This window comes from Equus asinus, chromosome 1 (genome assembly GCF_041296235.1).
Source record: "Equus asinus isolate D_3611 breed Donkey chromosome 1, EquAss-T2T_v2, whole genome shotgun sequence".
Taxonomy (NCBI): Eukaryota; Metazoa; Chordata; class Mammalia; order Perissodactyla; family Equidae; genus Equus; species Equus asinus.
In genome coordinates, this window is record NC_091790.1 from 208,898,252 (window position 1) to 208,921,681 (window position 23,430).

The 23,430-nt window shown below is 45.6% G+C and overlaps 1 protein-coding gene across 10 annotated transcripts in view; it reads left to right on the forward strand.

The window, feature by feature from the left end:
- The window catches only part of DYNC2I1 (dynein 2 intermediate chain 1), a 74,397-nt gene extending 51,430 nt beyond the window's left edge, over positions 1–22,967 (forward strand). For all 10 annotated transcript variants that reach the window (XM_014830486.3, XM_070516943.1, XM_070516962.1 and 7 more), the window contains 10 exons: positions 1,579–1,751; positions 2,694–2,856; positions 6,072–6,185; positions 6,282–6,343; positions 7,021–7,072; positions 9,869–9,929; positions 13,911–14,010; positions 14,197–14,328; positions 16,493–16,716; positions 22,174–22,967. In XM_014830486.3, coding sequence (XP_014685972.1) covers positions 1,579–1,751; positions 2,694–2,856; positions 6,072–6,185; positions 6,282–6,343; positions 7,021–7,072; positions 9,869–9,929; positions 13,911–14,010; positions 14,197–14,328; positions 16,493–16,716; positions 22,174–22,348 — 1,256 coding nt within the window. In that variant the 3' untranslated portion in view covers positions 22,349–22,967. The remainder of the gene's footprint in view (positions 1–1,578; positions 1,752–2,693; positions 2,857–6,071; positions 6,186–6,281; positions 6,344–7,020; positions 7,073–9,868; positions 9,930–13,910; positions 14,011–14,196; positions 14,329–16,492; positions 16,717–22,173) is intronic.
- The last annotated feature ends 463 nt before the right edge of the window (positions 22,968–23,430 follow it).

Sequence of the window (23,430 nt, forward strand, 5' to 3'; positions counted from 1 at the left end):
GTGTTTGTTTTAATTTCTGTTTGTTTTTCGGTAAAGTTATTCAGTTTCTTTTGATTTCTTGGAATAGAGAGACAGTAGGAGCAGCCTGAGAGAGTGTTTAGGTGAAAGTTGTGTGATTGACTTAGTTATGGGTGAGTAGCAAGCTCAACATTTCACTTAGGTCTTCTTACTTAGATTTTAAGTTAATCCATGTTTATGAAACACGAAATGCTAAACAAGTGAAGCCCGTGTGTTATCAGACATAAGGTGTGATTGCATGTAATCATTTAAATTAGTTTAAAGAAACTGCATTTGCATGACCAAATTTAAATTTCTTAAGCTGGTCCCCTCTTTGCTTTAAAGAAAAGCAGCTGAGCCAGCCCTGATGGCCTAGTGGTTAAGTTCAGTCCACTCTGCTTTGGCGGCCTGGGTTTGGTTCCCAGTTGCACAACCATACCACTTGTCTGTCAGTAGCCATGCTGTGGCAGCAGCTCATATAGAAGAACTGGAAGGAGTTACAGCTGGAATATACAACTATGAACTGGGGCTTTGGGGAGGAAACAAAAAAAAAAAGAGAGGAAGATTGGCAACAGATGTTAGCTCAGGGAGAATCTTTCCCAGAAGAAAAAACACACAAAAAAACAACTTTAAAGAAAAGTGTCTAGTGAGGTAGTAGGTGCAGCTGTGGGCCTGGTCTGTGTGAAGAAGCCAGGAACCCAGGTGTGCCCAGTGGTCGGCTTCACCTGGTGCTCCCAGGCCTGTGTGAAGCCAAGGCATTGGTGCCACTCGTTCTAGGTGTTTCTTCTGTCTTGCTTGCTGTAGAGGGTTTTAGATTCATATACATTCTTCTTCATTTAACATTAAGAAAAATGACATTGTTAATTAAAAAAAATCTCGTGTTCTTTGATAGTATTTTTGTTTTTAAAAGCTAAGAGTTATCCTATTAGAAAAATAGTAAATGGTTTTATCTGTAGCAATCAAAACAAGGACGTCCACACTCCCACGCCCAGCCCACCTTGAGAAATGGGTGTTAAAGGAGCTGGTAAGTGATGCTGCTTGGCAGAACTGCAGGAAGTTGGATGATACACATCTCTAGAATCCTTCATAAGTGACAAATGATGCATGTGGGTTCCAAATGTGAGCAGATGGAGGTTTTTCTTACTTGTTGTGTTTTAGTAAAATGAACTTGAGGTCATAGAAGGAAAATGAGATTGAGATGACAGGTGTCTGACAGACTGAGTGTTTCGTCTCACCTGGTGAACCAAAGTCTTGGTCCCATTACACCAGATCCCATTTGGGCAGCTTGGTGTTTGTGGGAGTGGCTAGTAGACGAGAGAGAAAGCCTGTTGTCCCGGGCTGCATTCTACTAAATTTGCAGGATTGCTTTTTAGCAAAACCATGAGGCCAGCGTGGGCAGTTTTCAGGTAGAACTGAGGCCATTTATCAAAACCCAGATGTCAGTCATCTGCAGCTTTGAAGGGACCATGTTTGTTTCTTCATTAAGCTGAAATGTATTTGAATATTCTTAAGTGTGTTAATTTAACATGGATTCTGGCAGATCACTAAAATGCAGAACTGTTTTTCTTCTTTTATCCCTAGATCGAAAAGTGTCCTGTCTGCATGCCTCCCAGGTTCAGAGGCAGACGGTGGTGTCTGTTCACGGGGTGGCTGAAAAGGCATTTGCCCCTGTGCTGGATGACAAATATGTGCTCTGTGTGTGGGATATCTGGCAGCCTTCAGGGCCTCAGAAGGTCCTGATATGTGAGTCGAAGGTACAACTTGGAGACAGTCACAGGTGTAATGAGAGGAAGGGTGGGCGGTGCGCGGAGGTTCAGTGTGGGGGCCAGCGACGTGGGAGGATGGGAAGTTACATGGTCATTTCCTCCTCCCCTCAGCCACCCTCAGCTCTTTCTGTACAGGTGTGACAAAGAACATGCATATGTCTGTTTTGACTCTAGAAATTCTTAGTTTGAGGATCAGCTCAGACCGAGGAGCCCAGCGTTGTCATAGCCTCTTTGGTTCATTGGGAATTAGCTGTCAGTGTAGCTCGAGGCTTAATGAAAACATTGGTCGCCCTGGGCATGGTCTGGGGTCCTAGAATATACTTCTTGGCCTTCACTCTTTGGGTCATGGGTATTTTAGAAGTTTCTTAGAGTGCCTGAGGTTTTCAGAGTCCTTAGTCTCATGTGTTTCCCGGCTCCTGGTTAATGGGGCCATGGTTTGATGACCGTGGAAGTACAGTGGGGGAGCTAGCTGTCTTACTGGGTTTGCATCACATTTGTATTTTCCTATTCGTAAGCACTTTGACCTCAAAACCATTGATTTCCACCAAATCTGTGGAGAAGAATAACTTTCACGGGTGTCAGTTTTGGGGGTTTGAAAACTAGCTTTTTGTGATATAGGATGTAAATAAAATGAGAAAGGGTGGTTTTGCCATTCCAGGCCCAGCTAATTGGGTTGAATGGAGGGCTCGTGGTGCACACCTTGTGTCCCCGGCTGTGTGCAAGGCTCCTGTGTCTGTGACCAGTGCTGCAGGGTCGGCTCGTCATCCCTGCTTTCCACTTGAGAAGGCTGATGCTCAGCCACATCCTGCGGACTGTGTCCCACAGCTTCCAGGTGGAAGGTTCTTGAGCCTGTGGGGAACGGAGAGGGCCATGCCTCTGTGAACATGGCTCGTGTTTTCAGTCTCCAGCTTTCTGTGTGTGCCCTTTTAGGTCACGTGTTGCTGCTTTAGCCCTTTTAAAGCCTTCTTGCTATTTGCTGGAACAATGCACGGCTCAGTCGTCTTGTGGGATCTACGAGAAGACTCTCGGATACATCAGTATGTGAAGCTGAGTGACTGCTTCTGGACGTTCAGGACATCAACATTTTCTACTGGTCAGTGACACCTGCCTGCCGATCAGATGTCTCTAGAAAAGCCATGACAGATTTCAGGAACGTCATTCAGATTACCTTAGAGGATGGAGTCTGACCTATGAGCAAAGGGGCGATTGATAATAGAAAAAGCAAAATTCCATCCAGGTGATGCACAGTCAGTGGCCCACATTGACTGGAATGTTCTGTCTTGGTAAATTTGTGGATTCCAAATCCTCAATGAGATAACTTTTAGTTTTAAATTTGCTTATGGCAAATTGGTATGTGTCCACTCCTGTGGCTTAGTTAATTCCACTAATGTGTGAAATAGAAGGAAAGTTAGTCTCCTCTTGGGGGACAAAAGGAACCAGAACAACTGGACCTGCCAGTATCCTTAGTTAGACTCACGTGAATACTTCGTGCCATGCGGCTCCAGTCGCAACCACAACCGCCACAACCACAGCTACAACCATCACAACTGCAACCACAGCCACCACCACAGCCACCACAGCCACAATCACAGATGCAACCACAGCATCCACAATCACAATCACCACCACAATCACAACTACAACAGTCACAACTGCAACCACAACCACCACCACATCTACAACAACAGCAGTCACAACCACCCCAGCCACAATCACAAGTGCAACCACAACATCCACAATCACAATCACCACCACAACTGCACCTGCAGCCTCAGCCTCCTGCTCTGCCCCCTGGTGGGCACTTGGTGTTCTGGGGCTTCCTCTCAGTGCTTCATGGATATGCATCCCCGCTGCTCAGGGAGAGGAGACTTGTCCAGGGTCTGCACTCAGAACCGACTGTCACTCTGTCTTCCTGTCCTGCCCATGCTTGGTTTTGTGTCTCCCCTTTCCCACTGGCCATGGATGGGTCTTCTGTCTCTGTAGTTTTACCTTTTCCAGATGTCAGATAAGTGGAGTCATGCAGAATGTGGAACCTTTGAGTCTGGCTTCTTTCACTTGCCTTATGCATTTGCAGTTCATCTGTGTTGTTGTGTGTGTCAGCGGCTCACTCTCCCTCTGCGGAGCAGTATTCCGCTGTGTGGACTAGGTTTGTGTCTTCACCCACCAGTCGGTGGACACTGGTTAATTCCAGTTGTTGGCGATTATGAATAGAGCCTGCCTCAAGGGCCTGTATCAAAGTGGTGGCACCACTTTGCATTCTCAGCAATTGTGAGTTCCTGGTGCTCTCCATCCTCACCAGCATGTGTATCACACGTCAGCTTTTTAGCCATTCTGATAGATGTGTAGTGCTCTGTCATTCTGGTTTCAATTTGCATCTCTCTGACTACATGAGAATATGGAGCATCTTTTTATAGGCTTATTTGCCGTTTGTCTTCTTTGGTGAGGTTCAGGTCTTTTGCACATTTTTAAGTTGATTTGTTCTTGCTTATTCTTGAGTTTTAAGAGTTCTTTGTGTATTTTGGATAACAGTCCTTTATCAGATGAGTGTTTTGCATATTTTCTCCCCATTTATGGCTTGTCTCTTCATTCTCTTAACCAAATAGTACTTTTAAACTTTTGTTTCCTAATCACCCCTTCGTGAAATGTTAATACCACATATATATTGTCCATCTCTTTAGTACTATACCTGTGTTTTATACATTAAAACAGCAATTTTTTTTGTCCCTCAACAACTAATTTTTGCCCCTTTGCGGATGATATTGCCGCTATCGAGAATGTTTGAGTTTATAGGTACCTTATGGGTTTGATGTTGTTAGAAAAGATGTCTTTTAAAGATGTGCATTTTCTGGGGCCGGCCCCGTGGCTGAGTGGTTAAGTTTGCATGCTCCGCTGTGGCGGCCCAGGGTTCAGATCCTGGGCGCAGATATGGCACCACTCGTCAGGTCATGTTGAGGCAGCATCCCACATACCACAACTAGAAGGACCTACAACTAAGATATACAACTATGTACGGGGGAGTTTGGGGAGATAAAGCAGAAAAAAAAAAAAGAAAGATTGGCAAGTTGTTAGCTCAGGTGCCAAGCTTTAAAAAAAAAAAATAAAGATGCACATTTTCTAATGCTTCTGATGTTACTAATTAGCCTTTGAATTCACTACCATGTTCAAAACACTAAAACGCTCAAGTTTTTAAACTCTTTATCAAATAAATTACTCCATTAAAATAGTTCCTTCATTTTCTTTTGCCATCTAAGTATTGTCACTAAAACCTACAGTTTCCAGTGAGCTCCCAGTGGTGAGAGAACCGTGGAGCTTGTGCTGGAAACCCCCAAGTCAGGAGAGCAACCTCTGCCAGGGCGAGGCCCCTTCAGCCTCTCTGGGTCTGAACCCTGTTGTTTATTCGTTTCTGAGACAGTTTTGTCTTTTTCTTCATTTTCTTTCCTGAGTTCAACTCCAACTCTTGTTTTATTTCTTGCCGTTTTTCTATCCATTTCTGTTGTGGGTTTCTGATTCTGGGTGTTTTGTTTGTTTGCTTGCTTTAAATACCTTTCCTAATGCTTTCGAGGACATGGGATGCAGTCTGGAGTGGTGAACTTTGGTCTTCTGTTTCGAGCTTGTTTTTTGGGGGGAGAATTTTCATCAGCTTAAATGCTTTGATTTGCATTTTCTGTTTTTTCTTACAGTAGCTTTGTATGGAATTTGTCTGATTTTTTTCTACTCCTGGCCGTTTTGTAGGTGGATATTGCTCTACTAGTTTGTGAAGTGTCATTTCTCTGATGGTCCTGTTGCTCTGGGTGGTGGGTGGTTGGGGCTGGTGGATCTGTCCTCTCCCGAGTCTCCCCTCACTCCCTGCTCCCTGTGCTGCTCTGTCTGTGTGCCCCTCCTCCTCCAGAAGCAGTGCTGTTGTCAGTGTTCCCCTCCATCCTGCTTCACCTCCCAGCCCTGTCTATGCCTGGAGCTGGTGAATGGGCCACCAGGGTCCTGCCCTGGGAGTTAGATTTTCTCTCCAAGGGCGCTTTGGTCTGGCCTCCGTTCTGTCTTTGGGACTCTCTCTTACCGTGGAGAGCCTGACCCTCCTTCCCACCCTCCTGCCTGTAGACTCACAGAGATGTGGCAGCTCGTCAGAATTGGTGCTTGGAGGTCTGTGGTCTCCGTTTCATGGTAATGTGAAAGCAGTGGTCACGTATCATTTTGTCTGTGGCCCATGTTCGGAGGATGTGTCCCAGAAGCACCCATGTTTGTGCCTGCATAGCGTTAACTGTATTTCTGTGACTTGTGCTTACATGTGGTACTGTGTGCTGTAAATCCTAGATGGTGTCCTTACGTCAGTGAACCACCGCAGTCCTCTTCAAGCAATAGAGCCCATCTCAGCGTCTGTCTACAAAAAACAGAGTTTTGTTCTTTCACCCTTTTCTACTCAGGAAGGTACATGATCCTTCACTTCCTTAAAGTCCTTAAATCTAGTTATGAACTGTAGTTTCCTTGTTTACAGGCCGTTTCTTCTGTTTCTGTTTTCCTTAGAAATGTCAGGTTTGTCATTCCACATTGCTTCCTTGGACCAGAGTGGGGTTCTCAACATGTGGGTGAGTAAGACGTGCCTGGGCTCATGGGGCTGCGCTGACTGAATGCATAGGCTCTCTGCCCTACTGTTTGTGCCTGGTCTGGGGCACGAAGACTGGGGGGACAACAACAGGCTGAGCTAAGACTGGAAAACCAAGGGCAAGGCTGGGTCTACTGGGAATCCCCTGCAGGAATTCCTGTGGGAATGAGGAATGAGAACTGCAGCAGAGTCAGGGCCAGAGGATGGGATCAGGAGCATGTGCTTTAGAGGTTGTGCTGAGGCTGTTGGTAAGTCCCTGAGTGGAGAGAAATGAGACACAGTAAGAAAGGGATCGTTACTATTTAAAATATGGGTTCTGGGGCCAGCCCCGGGGCCTAGTGGTTAAATTCAGCATGCTCCACTTCAGCGGCCTGGGTTCGGTTCCCAGGTGTGGACCTACACCACTCATCAGTGGCCATGCCGTGGCGGCTCACATCCAAAAAAAATAGAAGGAGATTGGCAACAGATGTTAGCTCATGCCGAATTTTCCTCAGCAAAACAAAATAAAATATGGATTCTGAAGTTAAGGTGTGGTCTTTTTTCTGGAGCAGTGACATTCTTAGCGCCTAATATAGTATGCTGTCTCAATAAGAGCTACAGATGCTTAGATTGTTTCATAATTATACTGATTAATATTCATTTTCAATATTCTGTTTCTAGGTGGTTGTTGAATTACCAAAGGCAGACATTGCAGGTTCAATAAGTGATTTAGGTAACTATTAAATAAAAACTTAATTTTAGTCGAGGTTTGGTAAAATGAATAGAGTTTAAAGAAACCAATAACTGCATGGAAAAAATAAGTAATTAACTACCTGAGAAAAATATTACAGTTGGTTATTATATAACCTTATTGACCATGGAACAAGCACCTTGGTCAGAGTGAGTATGTGCTACTCTAGTTGACTGAACGTTTTCATTTCACTAAGCTCTCATATGCTGGGTTTATAACTCTGTGTCTCTGTCCTGTGAGGAACGACAGCTCAGCACAGGCCTCTTCCAGTGTGTCTCTGTTCTGTGAGGGACGTGAGGTCGGGTCGTGCCTCTTCCGGTGTGTCTCTGTCCTGTGAGGGACGTGAGCTTGGGTCATGCCTTTTCCACTGTGTCTCCATCCTGTGAGGGACGTGAGCTCAGGATGTCCCTTTTCCTGCGCTCAGTGTCTAGGTCCTGGACTCTGCTCAGGTGGGCTTTTGTCCCTTGTGTTTTGGCACATCGTTCACTGCTTTGACTCCCAAAGTTCTTGGAATAATGTTGGCAAAGGGCACCGGGGTCTGGTGTCTGGGGAGCGGAAGTGACTGAATTACCTGTAGCCGTTGGCTGTGTTGATGCTGTACAGCGTGGTTTCAGTTTCAGAGAGGACTCAGTGATCGTGGAGCAATCCATCTGCTGCTTCATGAGGTCTGGGTTCCCATTTTTGCTCCCACTACTCATGTTCTAGGACAGCCCCCTTCACCCTTTTGTGTCTGGTATGTTCTGTGTAGATCAGTAAAAAGTGGGACTGGAGTGACACTGACTTATTGCCGTCTTCTAGAAATTAGAGAAGGGGCATTTTGTATCAGCGGAGCAAATACTGTGTGTTGCAGTGAAATGTCAGTGATATTACTTGAAAGTTACTGTGGACTCCGACTTTAATAAAGCAAGAGTGAGTCGTTTCACTGATTCCACTGGTAACCATTTTTGAGGTGGAGTAACCATTTTTTCAGTATTTTCTTCATATAGCGTGTGCTTATTATGAAGCATTTGTACTCTGTGTGTCTGTGTTGGAGACTTCTGCATTGCCCCTAGAATCTCAGAAGGTTAGAACAGGACGTGGCCTGGGAGGGTGCACGGTCCCCTCCTCGATGTGGATCAATGACAGGGCAGGATGCACAGTCAGTCTTCGAGCTGACTCTGCCCTCATTCAGGCTTATGCTCCACACCCAAGAATGTCACCATTTGAGACTGATCCTGAGGCTGGCTGTGCTCCCCACTTGTGCCATGACCAAGGTGTTCTTTAGGAATTATGGATGGTGGTAGGAATTAAAGAGTCTCTGCCCATAGTTCATTCATAATCTGCTTGTGGAGACAAAGTCATTTTGCATAAAAATAGTTTGTAGTGTGTATGGGATAGTCACACAACGGATGTTATAGGACATTGTGTATTTCATTGTTAAAGTTGCTGTATAAAAACACCCTTTATTTATAGAACCACTTACCCAAACTCTGACCGTGCTCCAACTTTGCCTTAAGGAAAAGAAGGGATGACATTCACACCAGCAAGCAGTGCTGGAAGAGCTCTGGGCATTAAATGCCCTCAGGAGAGTCTGGGTTGGTTGCAAGCTCTGCTGTGTGTGCCTTAGATTAGTGGCTGGTTGGAGAATTCAGACTGTGGTTAGAACTGATCAGCAGGGTCTTTCCTTCATTCATTGGTGAAGTGTTCTCTGAACAAGCTAGGTGCCGTCCTGGGTTCCAGGGAAACAAGCCCAAGAGCATATGGGTATGCCCAGGGAGTGTGGGCTCCTGGGGAGCCAGACACAGCCACGTGTCAGGCCACGAGCATTGATAATGTCACTGCTAGACCAGAAGAAGGCTTCTCAAGGGCTGAGGGCCCAGTCAGGTGAGATGTCCCAGGGAGGTGACAGCTGGGCCAAGACTGTCAGCACTGGAGTTCTTCCGGGCAAGCGGCATGCTGGGGAGATGGAGGGCAGTTTCAGATCTGTGAATAGCAGCATTGGACCTTCTCGCATCAGATTTATAACCGTGACGAGTCCCGTGCTGTGTAATTATGGTCGTCCTTTCCAATTGCAAGTTGAATTTATTTATGTACTTTTAATTCAACTACTCCCAAGGTTCTGGGCGGTACCTTGCCCAGAATTTGGATTTCAATGTATGCAAATCTCTATCTCCCTCCTTTGTAGTAATTACAAAAAAGAAGGTGATGTTGACAAAGCCAGTGAAAGGCCGAGATGTCAGAAATATGGCCATAAATTTGGGAAGTCCGGGGAGGAATCGTAGCTCGTTGGTTGAGAGAAGTTGGGAGAGATGTTGAGGAGCGGTAAGAAGTGACCATCTGCTGAGGAGCGCGTGCAGTCTGCTGTGCATTCCGCAGCGAGGAGGGAGGACTCCGCATCTCCACAGTCTGAGGAGGAGGCCCCGAGTGTTCCAGGGAGCCGAGACACCAGTGGATGTTTACACACAGTGTTTCTGTTGGAGCCTAAGAGGTGTTAAATACTGATTGTTTTGCTTAGCGTTCTGCCCTTATTTTATCCAATTTGAAAATCTGAAAGCTTCTGGATCTTGATTCCACCAGTGCTTTTCCCGTAAGGCTCTGAACTGCAGGGTTTTGAGTCCTATCCTAAGGCAGTTACAGGAACCTCGCTGCATTGGCAACATGCTTTGTCTAGCTATGTTTAGATATTATTTCCTAACACAGAGATGTAAGCAATGAAAAATAATTTCCAGGCAACTGTAATTGGATTTTGGTTTAACTTGTATTAAGAGGTGCATTTATTTCTGGTTTCTCTGTTTTTAGGTTTAATACCTGGAGGGAGGATAAAATTAGTGCATAGTGCTGTGATTCAGCTGAGTGACAGGTAAGAGTGCGCCACTTTGAGCTACAACAGTTCCCCTTTTCTGATAAAGACCTGTTTCCCACAGAAGGAAGTCACATTAGGTCACTGCGTCTACAGTCAGTGCATCGTCAGGCTTATGTTGAAGAAATCCAGCTTCTCACGTTGTGTGTTTGCTAAATAGTGTATTTGCTGACTAGTTTGTTATTGATGAGTCTGTGTGATAAATACAATCGCCAGGTAGAGAGCTAACATTTTTTCTTCAATTAAGGTATTTCCTATCATATAAATTGGTACTATTTGGCTATTTTTCATCCAATTTTAGTACAACCCTGAAGTTAAACTTCTATAGATAAATTTCAGGAACCAGAGTTTTTTTTATTGCCGTAACCGGTTTATAACATTATGTAAATTTCAGGTGTACGTCGTTATATATTTTGATTTGTGTCTAGATTCCACCATGTTCACACCCAGAGACTGTCTACAATCCATCACCACACACGCGCCTGATCGCCCCTGTCGCCCTCCTCCCTCCCTCCTCCCCCTCTGGTAGCCACCAATCCAATCTCTGTTGCTGTGCTTGTTTGTCATTTTTATCTTCTACTTATGAGTGAGATCATACAGTATTTGACTTTCTCCCTCTGACTTATTTCACTCAGCAGAATACCCTCAAGGTCCATCCATATTGTCACAGATGGCTGGATTTCATCATTTCTTATGGCTGAGTAGTATTCCATTGTGTCTATAATACCACATTTTTTTAGTCCATTAGTCCCTTGATGGCACCTAGGCTGCTTTCAAGTCTCAGCTATTGTGAATAATGCTGTGATGAACATAGGGGTGAGGAATCAGAAATACTAATATGAAAGTTTTATTCAGAAATTTTGATTTCTGCTTTTACTCATATAACTTAATATGACATAAAAATTCTTATTAAATGTACAAATATTGTTTGTGGTACTTATATGTTCCATGTTAATTTATTTCCCAAAGATGTCTTTTCTTGTCATTTACTACAGTTGGGCTAAATGTCAGCATGAGATTTACTCTTGACAAAATTTTCATGTTAGCTTGATTCCTCATCATCAGACAGAATACTTCTGGGTTGTATTAATGAATTCATACATGCTTCAAGATTGCAAATCACCTTCAGTTTATTTAAATATAATTATGATGAGGAATCAGTTATGTTTAAAAACATCATCTAATACATTGCAGAGCCAACCACAGGTGATTCCTAGGCTGGCCACAGACCCCCTGGTCCTTCATGCACATGGGCGATTCCTGGGCTAGTGGAGACCCGTGCAGCTGATGGCGAGTTTCCCCCAGGTTCCCAGCACTGTCCCCTCTAGACTTGTATGCAATAAACAGCCGTTTGGACTTCATTCAGCTCTGCTGAGTGTGTCCTGTGTACCAGGCTCTGTGGCATGGCCTCTCACCTCTCAGGATCCCTGCATGTCAGAGGAGTGGAGTTTAGAGGGAGGAAGTTTTTTTAAAAGATTTTATTTTTCCTTCTTCTCCCCAAAGCCCCCCTGGTACATAGTTCTATATAATTTTAGTTGTGGGTCCTTCTAGTTGTGGCATGTGGGATGCCGCCTCAGCGTGGCTTGATGAGCGGTGCCATGTCCGCGCCCAGGATCTGAACTGGTGAAACCCTGGGCTGCGAAAGCGGAGCGTATGAACTTAACCACTCAGCCACAGGGCTGGCCCCAAGTGGGAGGAAGTTTTGATCCCTTGGGATCAGTGCCTGGGAAAGGGGGAGAGGCAGCAGACCTGGGCTGCAAGGAGGACTTGAACTGTGAGCTGTGATGTGGCCCCAGGACAGCTGCCCAGCCTTGGGAGCTCTGAGCTGGAACAGATTTCCATAGGTGACATTGCCAGGCCCTCATGCTCTCTTCTCCCATCAGTTATTGAGCATGGGCATCCCTGGAGAGCATGTGACTTGGGTGGAGCATCCCTGGCAGCTGGGGAACAAGCCCTCCTCTGTGGGGGGACCTGGCGGCATGTCCTTATTCACAGTGGTTATGACACGCATGTGAAGTGCTCTGTTGGGGCATGCACATGGCACTTGGGAGGTCAGAGCAGGGGACAGACTGAAGGATGGAGTGAAATGGCGACTGCTTGGAGAGGTGACAGCTAAGATGGGAGCTAGACAAGGAGCGTGCTCTAGTCAGATGGAGCAGCACATGGGGGCCTAGAAGAATGAAGATGCATTTAGGAAACTGCCAGTAGGTTTGCTGTGGCGAGAGATCACAGCGAGTCGGCGGCCAGACCCCAAGACTGTTTGCTGTGCTGGATGGTTTAGACGATTCTCTTGAGGGTGATAGGGAGCCATTACAGGATTTTAAGGCAGGGAGTGGCTTGTCTTATTTATGATTTAGAAAGATCAACTTGGCTGCACTGTAAGGTTGGAACAGACGAGGGGAGGCTGGAGTCAGGGAGACCGGTTGGGAGGCTGTTGCAGGGATCAATCTGGAAGATGAGGGTCTGAGCCAAGTTGACTAGTGTGGATATGGAGGGTAGGTTTCAGTTAGAGGATGGAATTGGAAGAAGCTGGTGACTGACTGGCTCTAGGAACAATGGGAGGGAGGAGCCTGCCCCTATTACTGGGTACTGTGCACAAAATGAGAAATAGGAGGGAAGGAGAGGGTTATGGGGAGTGGGAGGGGCCAGATCTGGTCAGCCTAGGGTGGGCCAAGCTTGTGGTGCTCGTAGAGATGACCAGGAAGCTGTTGGCTCCACAGCAGGGATCTCAGCTGGAGGAACAGATTTGGGAGCCCTCAGCTGATAAGTGACATCTGCAGTCCTGAATGTGAGTGTGAGAAGAGAGTGGCCAGGTTCCTGACTTCTGACTAGGGCAACGTGGCAGAAGGAGCAGCCGTGGGCCCTTTCCTGCTACAAATAGATACACTGTGTAAGGTAAAAAACCAGCAATAAACTAAATAGAGTTTTTAAAATGAAGGAGAGGAAAATACCACAACAGGGATGGAACTTGAAGTCAGTGTGCAAGCTTCTGCATGGTGTGGAGGTTGGGCTATTGGGCCCGGCTGTCATGGACCTCCACGGCTGTGCCGGGCTCATTCTGTGCAGGACCAGTGATACAATGGGCTTATCTGAGGTGGGGACCTGGAACTGAGACCCTGCAAAGGACTCTGGAACTCACTGCCCCTTCAGTGAGAGAGAAACTCAGAAAGCTCCACCCCAGCCCATGGAAGACAGGGGAGTGTGGAAGACTAGAAATCCCCAGCTCTGTGTATGGTCTGGGATCTGCAAGCTGAGAAGTTAGCATCAGGGTCCCAGACCAGTGGCCCCACAGCAGCTGCCGTGAAGGCACAAGGACAACTACCTGTGGGTAGAATACTTCCACGTGCTGGACTCACAGTGTTCACCCAGGAAGAAGTGCTTTACGGGAAAATTACAAAACTACAAGCATGAGGAGACATCCCCCATGTGCAATGAATAGGATTAGCACACCAACAAGTCGAGATAATTGTACAATCTAAAAGACATTTCTATGGGCCAGCCCCGTGGCTGAGTGGTTAAGTTTGTGACCTCCACTTTGGTGGCCTGGGGTTCGCTGGTTTGGATCCTGGACGCGGACCTAGCACTGCTCATCAAGCCATGATGTGGCAGCATCCCACATAGAAAAGCTAGAATGACCTACAACTAGGATATACAACTATGTATTGGGGCCTTAGGGAGAAAAAATAAAATAAAACAAATAAAAAGACATTTTTAGAAATGAAACTCTTATTTCTGAAATTTAAAAGTTAGCAAATGGTTAAGTAGCAGATTAGATATAACTATAGAAAAAATTAGTGAATGGGAGGATAGAACTGAAGAAATTATCAAGAGCCCAGTAACAAAGAACAAGAGATGGGACACAGAGTGGCCTATCACATATCTAATGACACATGATAAGTGGTAAGTGTGTTAAGGATTATCATTATCCTTACAGTTTCAAAGCTATCTATCTCTTCATCTTTTTGATTTTTTTCTTTGCAGCCTTTCCCATAAAGGTTATGAATTTTGGGGGACCACACAAACACTGAATATTAAATTTCTGCCTTCAGATCCTAATCACTTTATTGTTGGCACAGACATAGTGAGTAATATTTTAAATTTCATTCTGTAACTCTTCTTTCTTGGAGTTGCTTGATAAATATCTTCATTAAAGATTAACTTACTGTTTGCTTTTACTATAATGTTGTTTAGATTGTTTCAGGAATAATAGCTTTATCCAACTTGTACCTAATGCTTTTCTTGGTCACCATTGTCATCTTCTTACCAGGGTCTCATCAGCCATGGTACCAGACAAGACTTGAGAGTATCTCCCAAGTTGTTCAAACCCCAGCAACATGGTATGAGACCAGTAAAGGTGAACGTGATTGACTTTTCACCGTTTGGAGAGCCAATGTTCCTGGTAAGAACGTCTGTTCTATTCAGGCAGCACCTTGCAGGGTCTCTGGGGTCTTTCAGAGGTGTCACTTGCTGGTGCACTTTGGCACCACTTGTTGCTGCACGGTTTCTGAAGGTCCTTTTGTGCAGTCAGTGCAGATCATCCCACTGGCTATTGAAAGGATCTTCTTGAAGCTGTTTCTTTCGACATAATTTCAGGCTCACTGACAAGTTACAAGAAGAGCACAAAAGGTTCCTGCTTGCTCTCTCGCGGGTCCCCACACGTCACATGTTTACCTGTGGCTCCATGCTCTCCCCGCTGCGTGGAGATTTACCTTCTTTAACCGTCTGGGAGCAAGTTGCCGACCTGATACTCCATCCCTAAACAGTTGAATGTCAGTTTCCTACAATAGGATCATTCTTCTGTAACCACAGTCAGTAGTAATGGTCAGGAAGTTAATGCTGATACTGTCCTGTTACCTCATCTGTGGATCTGATTGAAATGTCATGATTATCCCAGTCATGTCCTTTATTAGCAAAATAGCATCCCAGGTCAGGTGTCTGATTCAGTTATTGTGTCTCTTCAGGCTCTTTTGATCTGGGACAGTTTCCCCATCTCTTATGACCTTGGCACCTTTGAGGGGCATGGCATGCTGCTCAGTTTGAGTTTGTGTGAGATTTCCCCACTGTTAGCCTCAGGCTTTACACTCTGACCTGTGTCAGCTGCTTCCTCCACTGTCACCATGTCTCCCTTTCTGGTTAACGAGGATCTTGTGGGGAGATAAGTGGATGCTGGCAGTATCCTGCTGCCCCCCGATTCTCTCCTGCTGGGCCTGATGTCCGTTGTGATTCTGGCCTGCATCTGTCAGATGGCGGTTTTCCAATCCCGTTGCTAACTCTCCGTTTACTGGTTGGCTGTCCACTGGAGGGAAAACTGCTTTCTCTGCTGTGTGGCATGTATGTACATGGTTCTTCCATAAATGGGCACACATGGCTTTTTACTCCATCCTCTCACTGCCTTTGTATACTGCTGCTTAGCTTATCCCAGGGGCGTCCCTCGAGGGGTTCCGGTGTACTTCTGACATCATTCTTTGAGCCCTTCTTTGCTTTCCGGTACAGTAAGTTCGGAATCAGCCATTTCTCCAAGGAGTCTTGGCTCCTGTTAGGAGAAAAATATCTAGAAACCAAGATCTGGACAGTAAGAAGTGCTCACTATGCAGGACACAACGTCGATACCCACTTTGATCTCTGTCTGCGTATCGTAAACGAGGCACTCACACCCACATCTCTAGTTCCAGGCTCACTCAGGGTTTCCTGTGCTCACCCCAACAGTGGGGAACCTGGCTCCCGTTTTCCACAATGTGTGTATTTCCTCACTCCTAGAACACCGGAATGTCTCATGATTGCTTACTCATGCTTCTGCTTTTTTTGAGTGTGGGACAGTAAAACATTAAGTAAAAAGGAATTAAGCTTCTCTTTCTAAGCTAAAAATTTTACTAAACCAGCGAAGTTTTGTTTTATGGAAATTTGAATGTCAGGGGAATATATAGCCACATTATTGATGCAAATGTATCTGATTTTTTTAAAAATGTGGCTTATTTATTTCCATGGAGCCAGTCTTTTTTTTTTTTTGTGAGGAAGATTAGCCCTGAGCTAACTACTGCCAATCCTCTTTTTGCTGAGGAAGACTGGCCCTGAGCTAACATCCATGCCCATCTTCCTCTACTTTATATGTGGGACACCTGCCACAGCATGGCTTGCCAAGCGGTGCCGTGTCTGCACCCGGGATCCAAACCGGCGAACCCCAGGCCACTGAGAAGCGGAACGTGTGAACTTAACCGATGCGCCACCGGTCCAGTCCCTGGAGCCAATCTTAATGGCCTCTGCTTGAACCAGTGATATTCAACTTTGTTAAAAATAAATACCTATTTATATATTCACTGAATTCATTGATTATTAGTCATTTTAGGGAGGGGAAGAGGGTACAACGTGTGTCAGAATCTCCGAGGTGAGAGCTCACCTGTGAGGACAGATGTAATGTTATAATTTTATGTCCAGAAAACAAAAAATAAACCAAATGTTTTTGCTGTACAAATTGAAGAAAGCTAATGCTCTGAAAAATTTTCCTGGCTGCTGAGATTGAGTAAAAAATAAAAAGAATCGTGATCAACAGTTTCCCTTCCCTCCAGGCCGGCTGTTCTGACGGGAGCATCAGGTTATACCAGCTGACGTCCGAGTACCCGCTCATGCAGTGGAACAACAGCACCGGTGGCCGGGCGGTCACCAGCCTGCAGTGGTCCTTGACAAGGCCTGCTGTGTTTCTGGTCCAGGATGACGCGTCCTGTATTTATGTTTGGGACCTCCTTAAAAGTGATTTGGGTCCCGTAGCCAAACAACCCGTCTCTCCAGACAGGTAAGTCTGATGAATCCATGATGAGCTGTCACAGGCAATTTTTTGCAGAAGCATCCTTGATGGTCTTTCTTACTTAATTTATGCAGAAGGTTGCTACACTTTAAAATGTAGTTATTTACATTTAAATTTAAATATTACTTATATATTTGTATATTTATATGTTTTAGTAATATTTTAAAAACCACTTTAAAATGTGTTTATTTCATATTTAGTCCAGAATAGTCTGTGGATTAAAGGGTTCATACTGAACTGTTTCCTCATCATTATCATTCTACAAATAAAAGAACTTTTGTAAGCTCCATAGTTATGTTCGTTTACCAGTCTTAAAAATTCAGAGTATGTCTGAGGGATAAATAAAGTATTCTTTCTAGTTTCTAAGAAAGGATACTACATGTGAATTAATAATCCATGTAATTCCACCTTGAGGTCATTCCTCTGCCCCAAGGTGATATCACAGTCAGACGAGTCCTCTGTGGCCTCTATATTGTTTAATGTGAAACCCGTTCATGTGAATGTAAGACGTGAGGATTGTCATTGGTACACTTTAAATAATTCCTTATTTAATTGAAAGTTGAGATATTTATAAAAGCTTTCATTGTGAAAGGTCTCTCTTGACCCCACTTGGTCTATTCATCTATCTCTTTTCTTGAGATTTTATTTCTTGTCAGTAAATTCTTCTACTGTGAAGATTTGTAATAATCTGGGGAGGGTGGGGGACCGCCCAGCTGTATCCCACATCCCTTTTGTAAAGGAAAGAGGAGGATAAAAATGATCAAAAACAGAAAGTAGTTTGACAGATTGTTGAGGAGATACTGTTAGGATCTGAAAAAAATTGAAAATTGCATTATGTAGTTCAAGTACTAGGTATGCTTACGTTATTCTAATGATGAAAAAGACACATCAATATATAGACTGATTCACTTATAAACACAGTGCACATACAATTCATTCCCACAGATTCGTCAGCTATTTAATAAAACATATTTCTGTATTTACTTTTATTGAGGTATAATTGACATATATTACATTAGTTCCAGGTGTGCAACATCATGATTCGATATTTGTATTGGGAAATGGTCACCACAGTAAGTCTAGCTAACATCATCACCATGTGAAGCTACAGAATTGTTTTTTCTTGTGGTAAGAACTTTCAAGATCTGCTGTCTCAGCAACTTTCAAGTACGCAGTGCAATGTTATTAACTATAGCCACCACACTGTGCATCACACCCTCAGGACTTGCTTATTTTATCACTAGAAGTTTGTACTTTTTGACCCCCTTCACCCGTTTTGCCCATCCCCAGCCCCTGCCTCTGGCAGCCACCAATCTACTTTCTCTATGAGTCTTTTTTCCCCCTAGATTCCACATGTGAGTGAGATTATACAGTATTTGTCTTTTTCTGTCTGACTTACTTCACCATCATAATGCTCTCAAGATCCATCCATGTTGCTGTAAATGGCAGGATCCTTATTTTTTAAGGCTGAGTAATATTCTATTGTGTATATAGATACACACACACACACACACACACGTATACATATATATATATACACACACATGACATTTTCTTTATCCATTCCTCCATTGATGGACACTTAGGTTGTTTCCATATCTTGACTGTCGTAAATAATGCTGCTGTGAACATGGGGCTGCGGGTATCTTTTCAAATTAGTGTTTTCATTTTCTTCAGATAAATACCCAGAAGTAGAATTGCTGCGTCATATGGTAGTTCTGTTTTTAGTTTATTGAGGAACCTCCATACTGTTTTCCATAGTGGCTGCACCAGTTTGCATTCCCACCACCAGGGCACAAGGGTTGCCTTTTCTCCACATCCTCGCCAACGCTTGTCGTCTCTTGTCTTTTTGATAATAGCCATCCTAACAGGTGTGAGGTGGTATCTCATTTGTGGTTTTGGATTGTATTTCCCTGATGATTAGTGATGTTGAGCACCTTTTCATGTACCTGTTGGCCATATGTGTGTCATCTTTGGAAAAAAGTCTGTTCAGGCCTCTGCACATTTTTTCATCAGATTTTTTTGCTATTGAGTTGTGTGCATTCTTTGTACAGTCATGTGTTGCTTAGTGATGGAGAGAGGTTCTGAGACATGCGTCGTTAGGCAGTTTTGTTGTTGTGCAAACATCGTAGAGTGCATTTACACAAACCTCGATGGTATAGCCCACCACACACACAGGCTGTATGGTGCTAATCTTATGAGACCGCCATTGTGTATGTGGTCCGTTGTTATGTGTCACCTGACTATATTCTGGATATTAACCCCTTATCAGATATATGATTTGCAAATATTTTCTCCCATTCCGTAGGTTGCCTTTTTGTTTTGTTGATGGTTCCCTTTGCTGTGCAGCTTCTTAGTTTGGTGTAGTCCCACTTGTTTATTTTTGCTTTTCTTGCCTTTGCTTTTGGTGTCAGATCCAAAAAACCATCTCCAAGACCAATGTCAAAGAGCTTACCACCTATATTTTTGTCTAGCAGTTTTATGGTTTCAGGTCTTATGTTCAAGTCTTTAAGCCATTTTGAGTTAATTTTTGTGAATGGTGTAAGACAGGGATCCAGTTTCCTTCTTTTGCATGTGGCTGTCCAGTTGTCCCAGCAGCTTTTATTGAGAGACTGTCCTATCCCCGTCGTATGTTCTTGGCTCCTTTGTCGTAAACTAATTGACCAGGTATGAACACAGGTATGTACTGAGCACCCACCAAACGCTTGGCACCACTACAGGCAGCAGGGGTGCAATAGTGAACTAGTAAGTGGGCTCACATCCTCTCGGTGGGAGATGAGTCATAAACAAAATAAGTCAAGTCCCACAATGTGTGATGGGAGGAGTGAAACCGGGGGGTGGGGTGTGTGCGGGGTCACAGATGTGGGCAGGACGTGCTGGGATTTTAAACAGGGAGGAGAAGGAAGGTCTTACTGAGAAGGGGAGGTTTGGGCACAGACTTAGGAGTTTGGGGTCTTGGGGTGGACTGTGCCAGTGGGGGCCAGGTGGGGTGGCTGAGAGGAGTGGAGAGCTGCAGCAGCCCCTGGCGGTGGTGGTGGGTCAGTGTGTCCGGATCTCAGGAGAGGGCAGCTGGGCTGAAGCTGCACAGAGCATGGCAGCTGCTCAGGGAGAGGGAGCAGAGGAAAGGCTTCTGAAATGATCTAGAACATCTTCTCCCTAGACACCTCCTGTCTCAGTGGTTAGCAGCAGTGTTTAAGTTAAAGAAGTAATATTCACAGAAAGTGCTCCATTGTTTTTCTTCAGCTATAAAGAAAAACAGAACAACAAGAAACTAACAGAGTTTGAACGGCAACAGTTGTGGATAGAAGGAAGAATTTTCCAGTTTCAGAGTTAAGTTAAAATCCATGATGACAACTGCCCTGCGCGCTCCGGGTCAGCAGCAGGTCCAGCCGCGCACTCCGCGTCTGCGGCAGGTGCGGCCGCACGCGCCCCGGGTCAGCAGTGGGTCCTGCCACGTGCTCCGGGTCAGCAGCAGGCCCTGCTGCGCGTGCTTAGGGAGCAGGCGCAGTTTGGGTGGACAGAGAGGGAGTGGCAGCTGGATGTTGGACCCGACTTCAGGTTTTTTTTTCTGCTCTCTATGCTTGGATTCTGTCCAGCTCACAAATCCAAAGGACATTAAAAAATTGGCCATAGTACTGACTGGTGTTTCTACATCTACTTTAATGGTATTTTTAGAAATTTAGACACAGTTTAGTTGTGAACTATGTTCTCTTCATCCCTTGCACACCAAGCTCAGTGTCACAGTCCCAATGTGGGGAAACATTTCTTGTTTATCATCTGTCACTCATGTTTCCAAGTTTGTGGCAATTCAGCTTTACCTTGTTTTACATTAGTAATTGAACAGCAGTATTAAAGTATCGAGTAGTTAGTGAAAATTCTGATGACTTGTAAGTTTTCATGGTTGGCTCCTTGTGTGGTCTCATGAGGGCTTAATTCTCACCTGCCCCCTTGCCTGAATGATGCTGTGGGTTCTCCAGAGCAAGGGCCTGCAGCCGAGTGTAGACTATCCTGCCTCAGAGGGCTGGGTCAGGGCTCTGCCTGGGTGTGTGCAGGTGTGGAAGCGCAGTGCTGGCAGGTCCCCGTGAGGGTGTGCTTGCTCCCGTCACAGGGGTCTGGGAGTTGATGGGGCATTTGGGTTGTGGGGACGGGTTTACGGAATATCAATGGGCAGTTAGCCCTCATGGGGCCACGGTGGAGACTCTGGCACTCGCGAGGGGCTCACTGCTCTGTTCTGCTTCATTCGTGGGTCCCAGCAAGTCTTGTCTGCTGTGCAGCACTGGTGCTGAGCCCTGGTCACTGTAGAGGACGAGAGGGCCGCACTGAGGTTCGTGTGGGCTAAGCATGGTTTCTGCCTTCTTGGTGATTAAAGCTGTGATAAATGTGTGATAGATGTGTTCCCAAGATGCTGAGGGGTCTCTGACCGAATTAGGCACAGTCAGGGGGTTGGGAAAGCCTCTGGGGTGATGGGGCCAAGTTGAGTCTTACAGGAGAAGGAAATGAACCAGACAAAGACGGGTGGAGACTGTCCTGAGAGGCCAGAACTGCAGGTGCTGTTGTGGGCACTGGGGTCGGGGTGGCCTTGGGCAGCCAGGAGGGCTTGATGGACTGGGATGTGTGGTGTTGAGTCTCTCTCAGCTATGGGGGTGGGGGAGGATGAGATCAGAGATGGGACCTGGTCAGAGAAATGGGGTGGTGAAGGGACACAGGGAGCAAGATCGGGCTGTCAGGGTGGCCCCAGGATTCTCAGTGTTCACTTAAGGGGCGGACAGCATTGCCGTTCACCAGCTGGATGGAGAGCTCAGGGCAGTAGTGTAGGCTGGAGACATAGGTTTGTAAGTTTTGACATTTAATCAAGGACCCAGATGTGGATGAGATCACCTCGGAAGGAGTGGGGAGGGCCGAGGATGAGGCACCGAGGACCCGATGTAGGGACTTCCACACTGAGGACCCCCACACTGAGGACCTTACACTGGAGACCCACACATGAGGACTCCCACACAGGGGCCTCTACACCAGGGACCCCCCATACTGCAGACCCCTACACCAAGTACTCCATTCTGGGGGCCCTCACACGGGGACTCCCGAGCTCTAGTTTCAGGGGATGTGGGAAGGGTTTGTGGACTGCTGAGCTCTCAGCCTGAGAACCCAGGAGGGAGGGTGTTTCTTCCAGAACTGAGGAGGGAGGAGGCGCGAGTTATCCTGCTGACATCGAGGGAGGGGTTTCCAGCACATCATTCTCAGCGACCTTCACAAGCAGTCAGTCCAGCGACCTCCTAAATGCGGAAGTACATTTTCAGAACAGTTGCTTTAGATTTTTATACATTTATTTCTGGTCTAACGTTTCATTTTGACTGTTACTGAAATTTTTAGAGTTTTTATTCCTTTTTACTCTTCCCTTGAACTTGGGAGACTCAGAATCACACAGTGTGTGCTTCTCCCTTTCAGGCTAGTGGCAATGACTGTCATGGGTGAACCGGAGAAGACCAGCGGCAGCTTCCTGGCCCTGGTACTGGCCAGAGCCTCGGGCGGCGTGGACATCCAGTTCCTGAAGCAGGAGTGGGTGACCCCAGTGGGCAACGAGCAGAGGAAGCTGCATCTACTTTTGCAGGAAGCCATGTAGAAATGGGAGAGTGCAAGATGGCTGGTGTTGCCGAGAGGACCAGGCTGAGTAGCGACCAGATGGAAGGCACGGCTGCTCAGGAGTGCTTTGACGTCCGTGCGCGTGTGCTGATGCAGGTGGAATACAGATACTCTGCACAGGATTCATCGTACAAGGACGCCACTTCACTATTCCCAGGAAGTCAGTCTCTACTTCTGAATGGAAGCAAACATTTTAGTGTGTATTCAGCTGGACTTTGAAGGAAAGAGAGTCGTGTTCAGTATGCTCTTTTTTGAGAATATTTCTACTTGTTTTTATGTGGCTCTAAAATATTGTTACATTTATTACTATATTTTAAACAATCCACCATGAAAATGTATTTTTAAAATACATAAAATAAACATAAAATACATAAAATAAACAGTTTTCTTAGTCATGCATAAAGTGACAGACACACAGGTCTTAAATTGAAAGGAGTTCCCCACTGAAATGACCTCTGCCAACCATGCCGTGGTTTCTTAAAGCTTTCTTGGGCTTCTTCTGACATTGTGTGAATGTCTATTCAGACACGTGTTGCATTGTGCTTTAGTATTACAAATTGTCTTTGTAGAAAAATAATACAAGTAAATAAATTCTCTTGAATTTTGTGCTCAGTTATAATAGGAATATAAGGGTAGGAGCATTCTGGGGTGAGATCCGAGAAAGCCCAGGAGGCCTTGCCAACACCCAGTGTTACTGGCTCAGTGTGGGGCGAGTGGTCAGTAAGGGTCTGGAGCGAGGTTCAGTCTTCTCTCTGGGCCATATATAACTTCCATGTAGCCAGCAACTGAAGGTTTCACCCCAGAACAGGATCGTCTTTTACCTGGAAGAGGTCTGGAGGCCAGCCGCCCTGATGTCACCATCATGTCACCTGATGCCCTGGGATGCAGCGTGTATACCTTACGTATCCCCACATCTCTCCCTTTCTTCCTGCGTCCCCGCATCCCCCTGCCCCAGCGTGACCCCGTGGTCCCAGGAAGCACACCGCCCTGGGCAGCCAGGCCCTTGTTAATGCTATCGGCAGAGATGTTTCTCTTTCATGGGTCAGATTGCCCTTCCTGGAA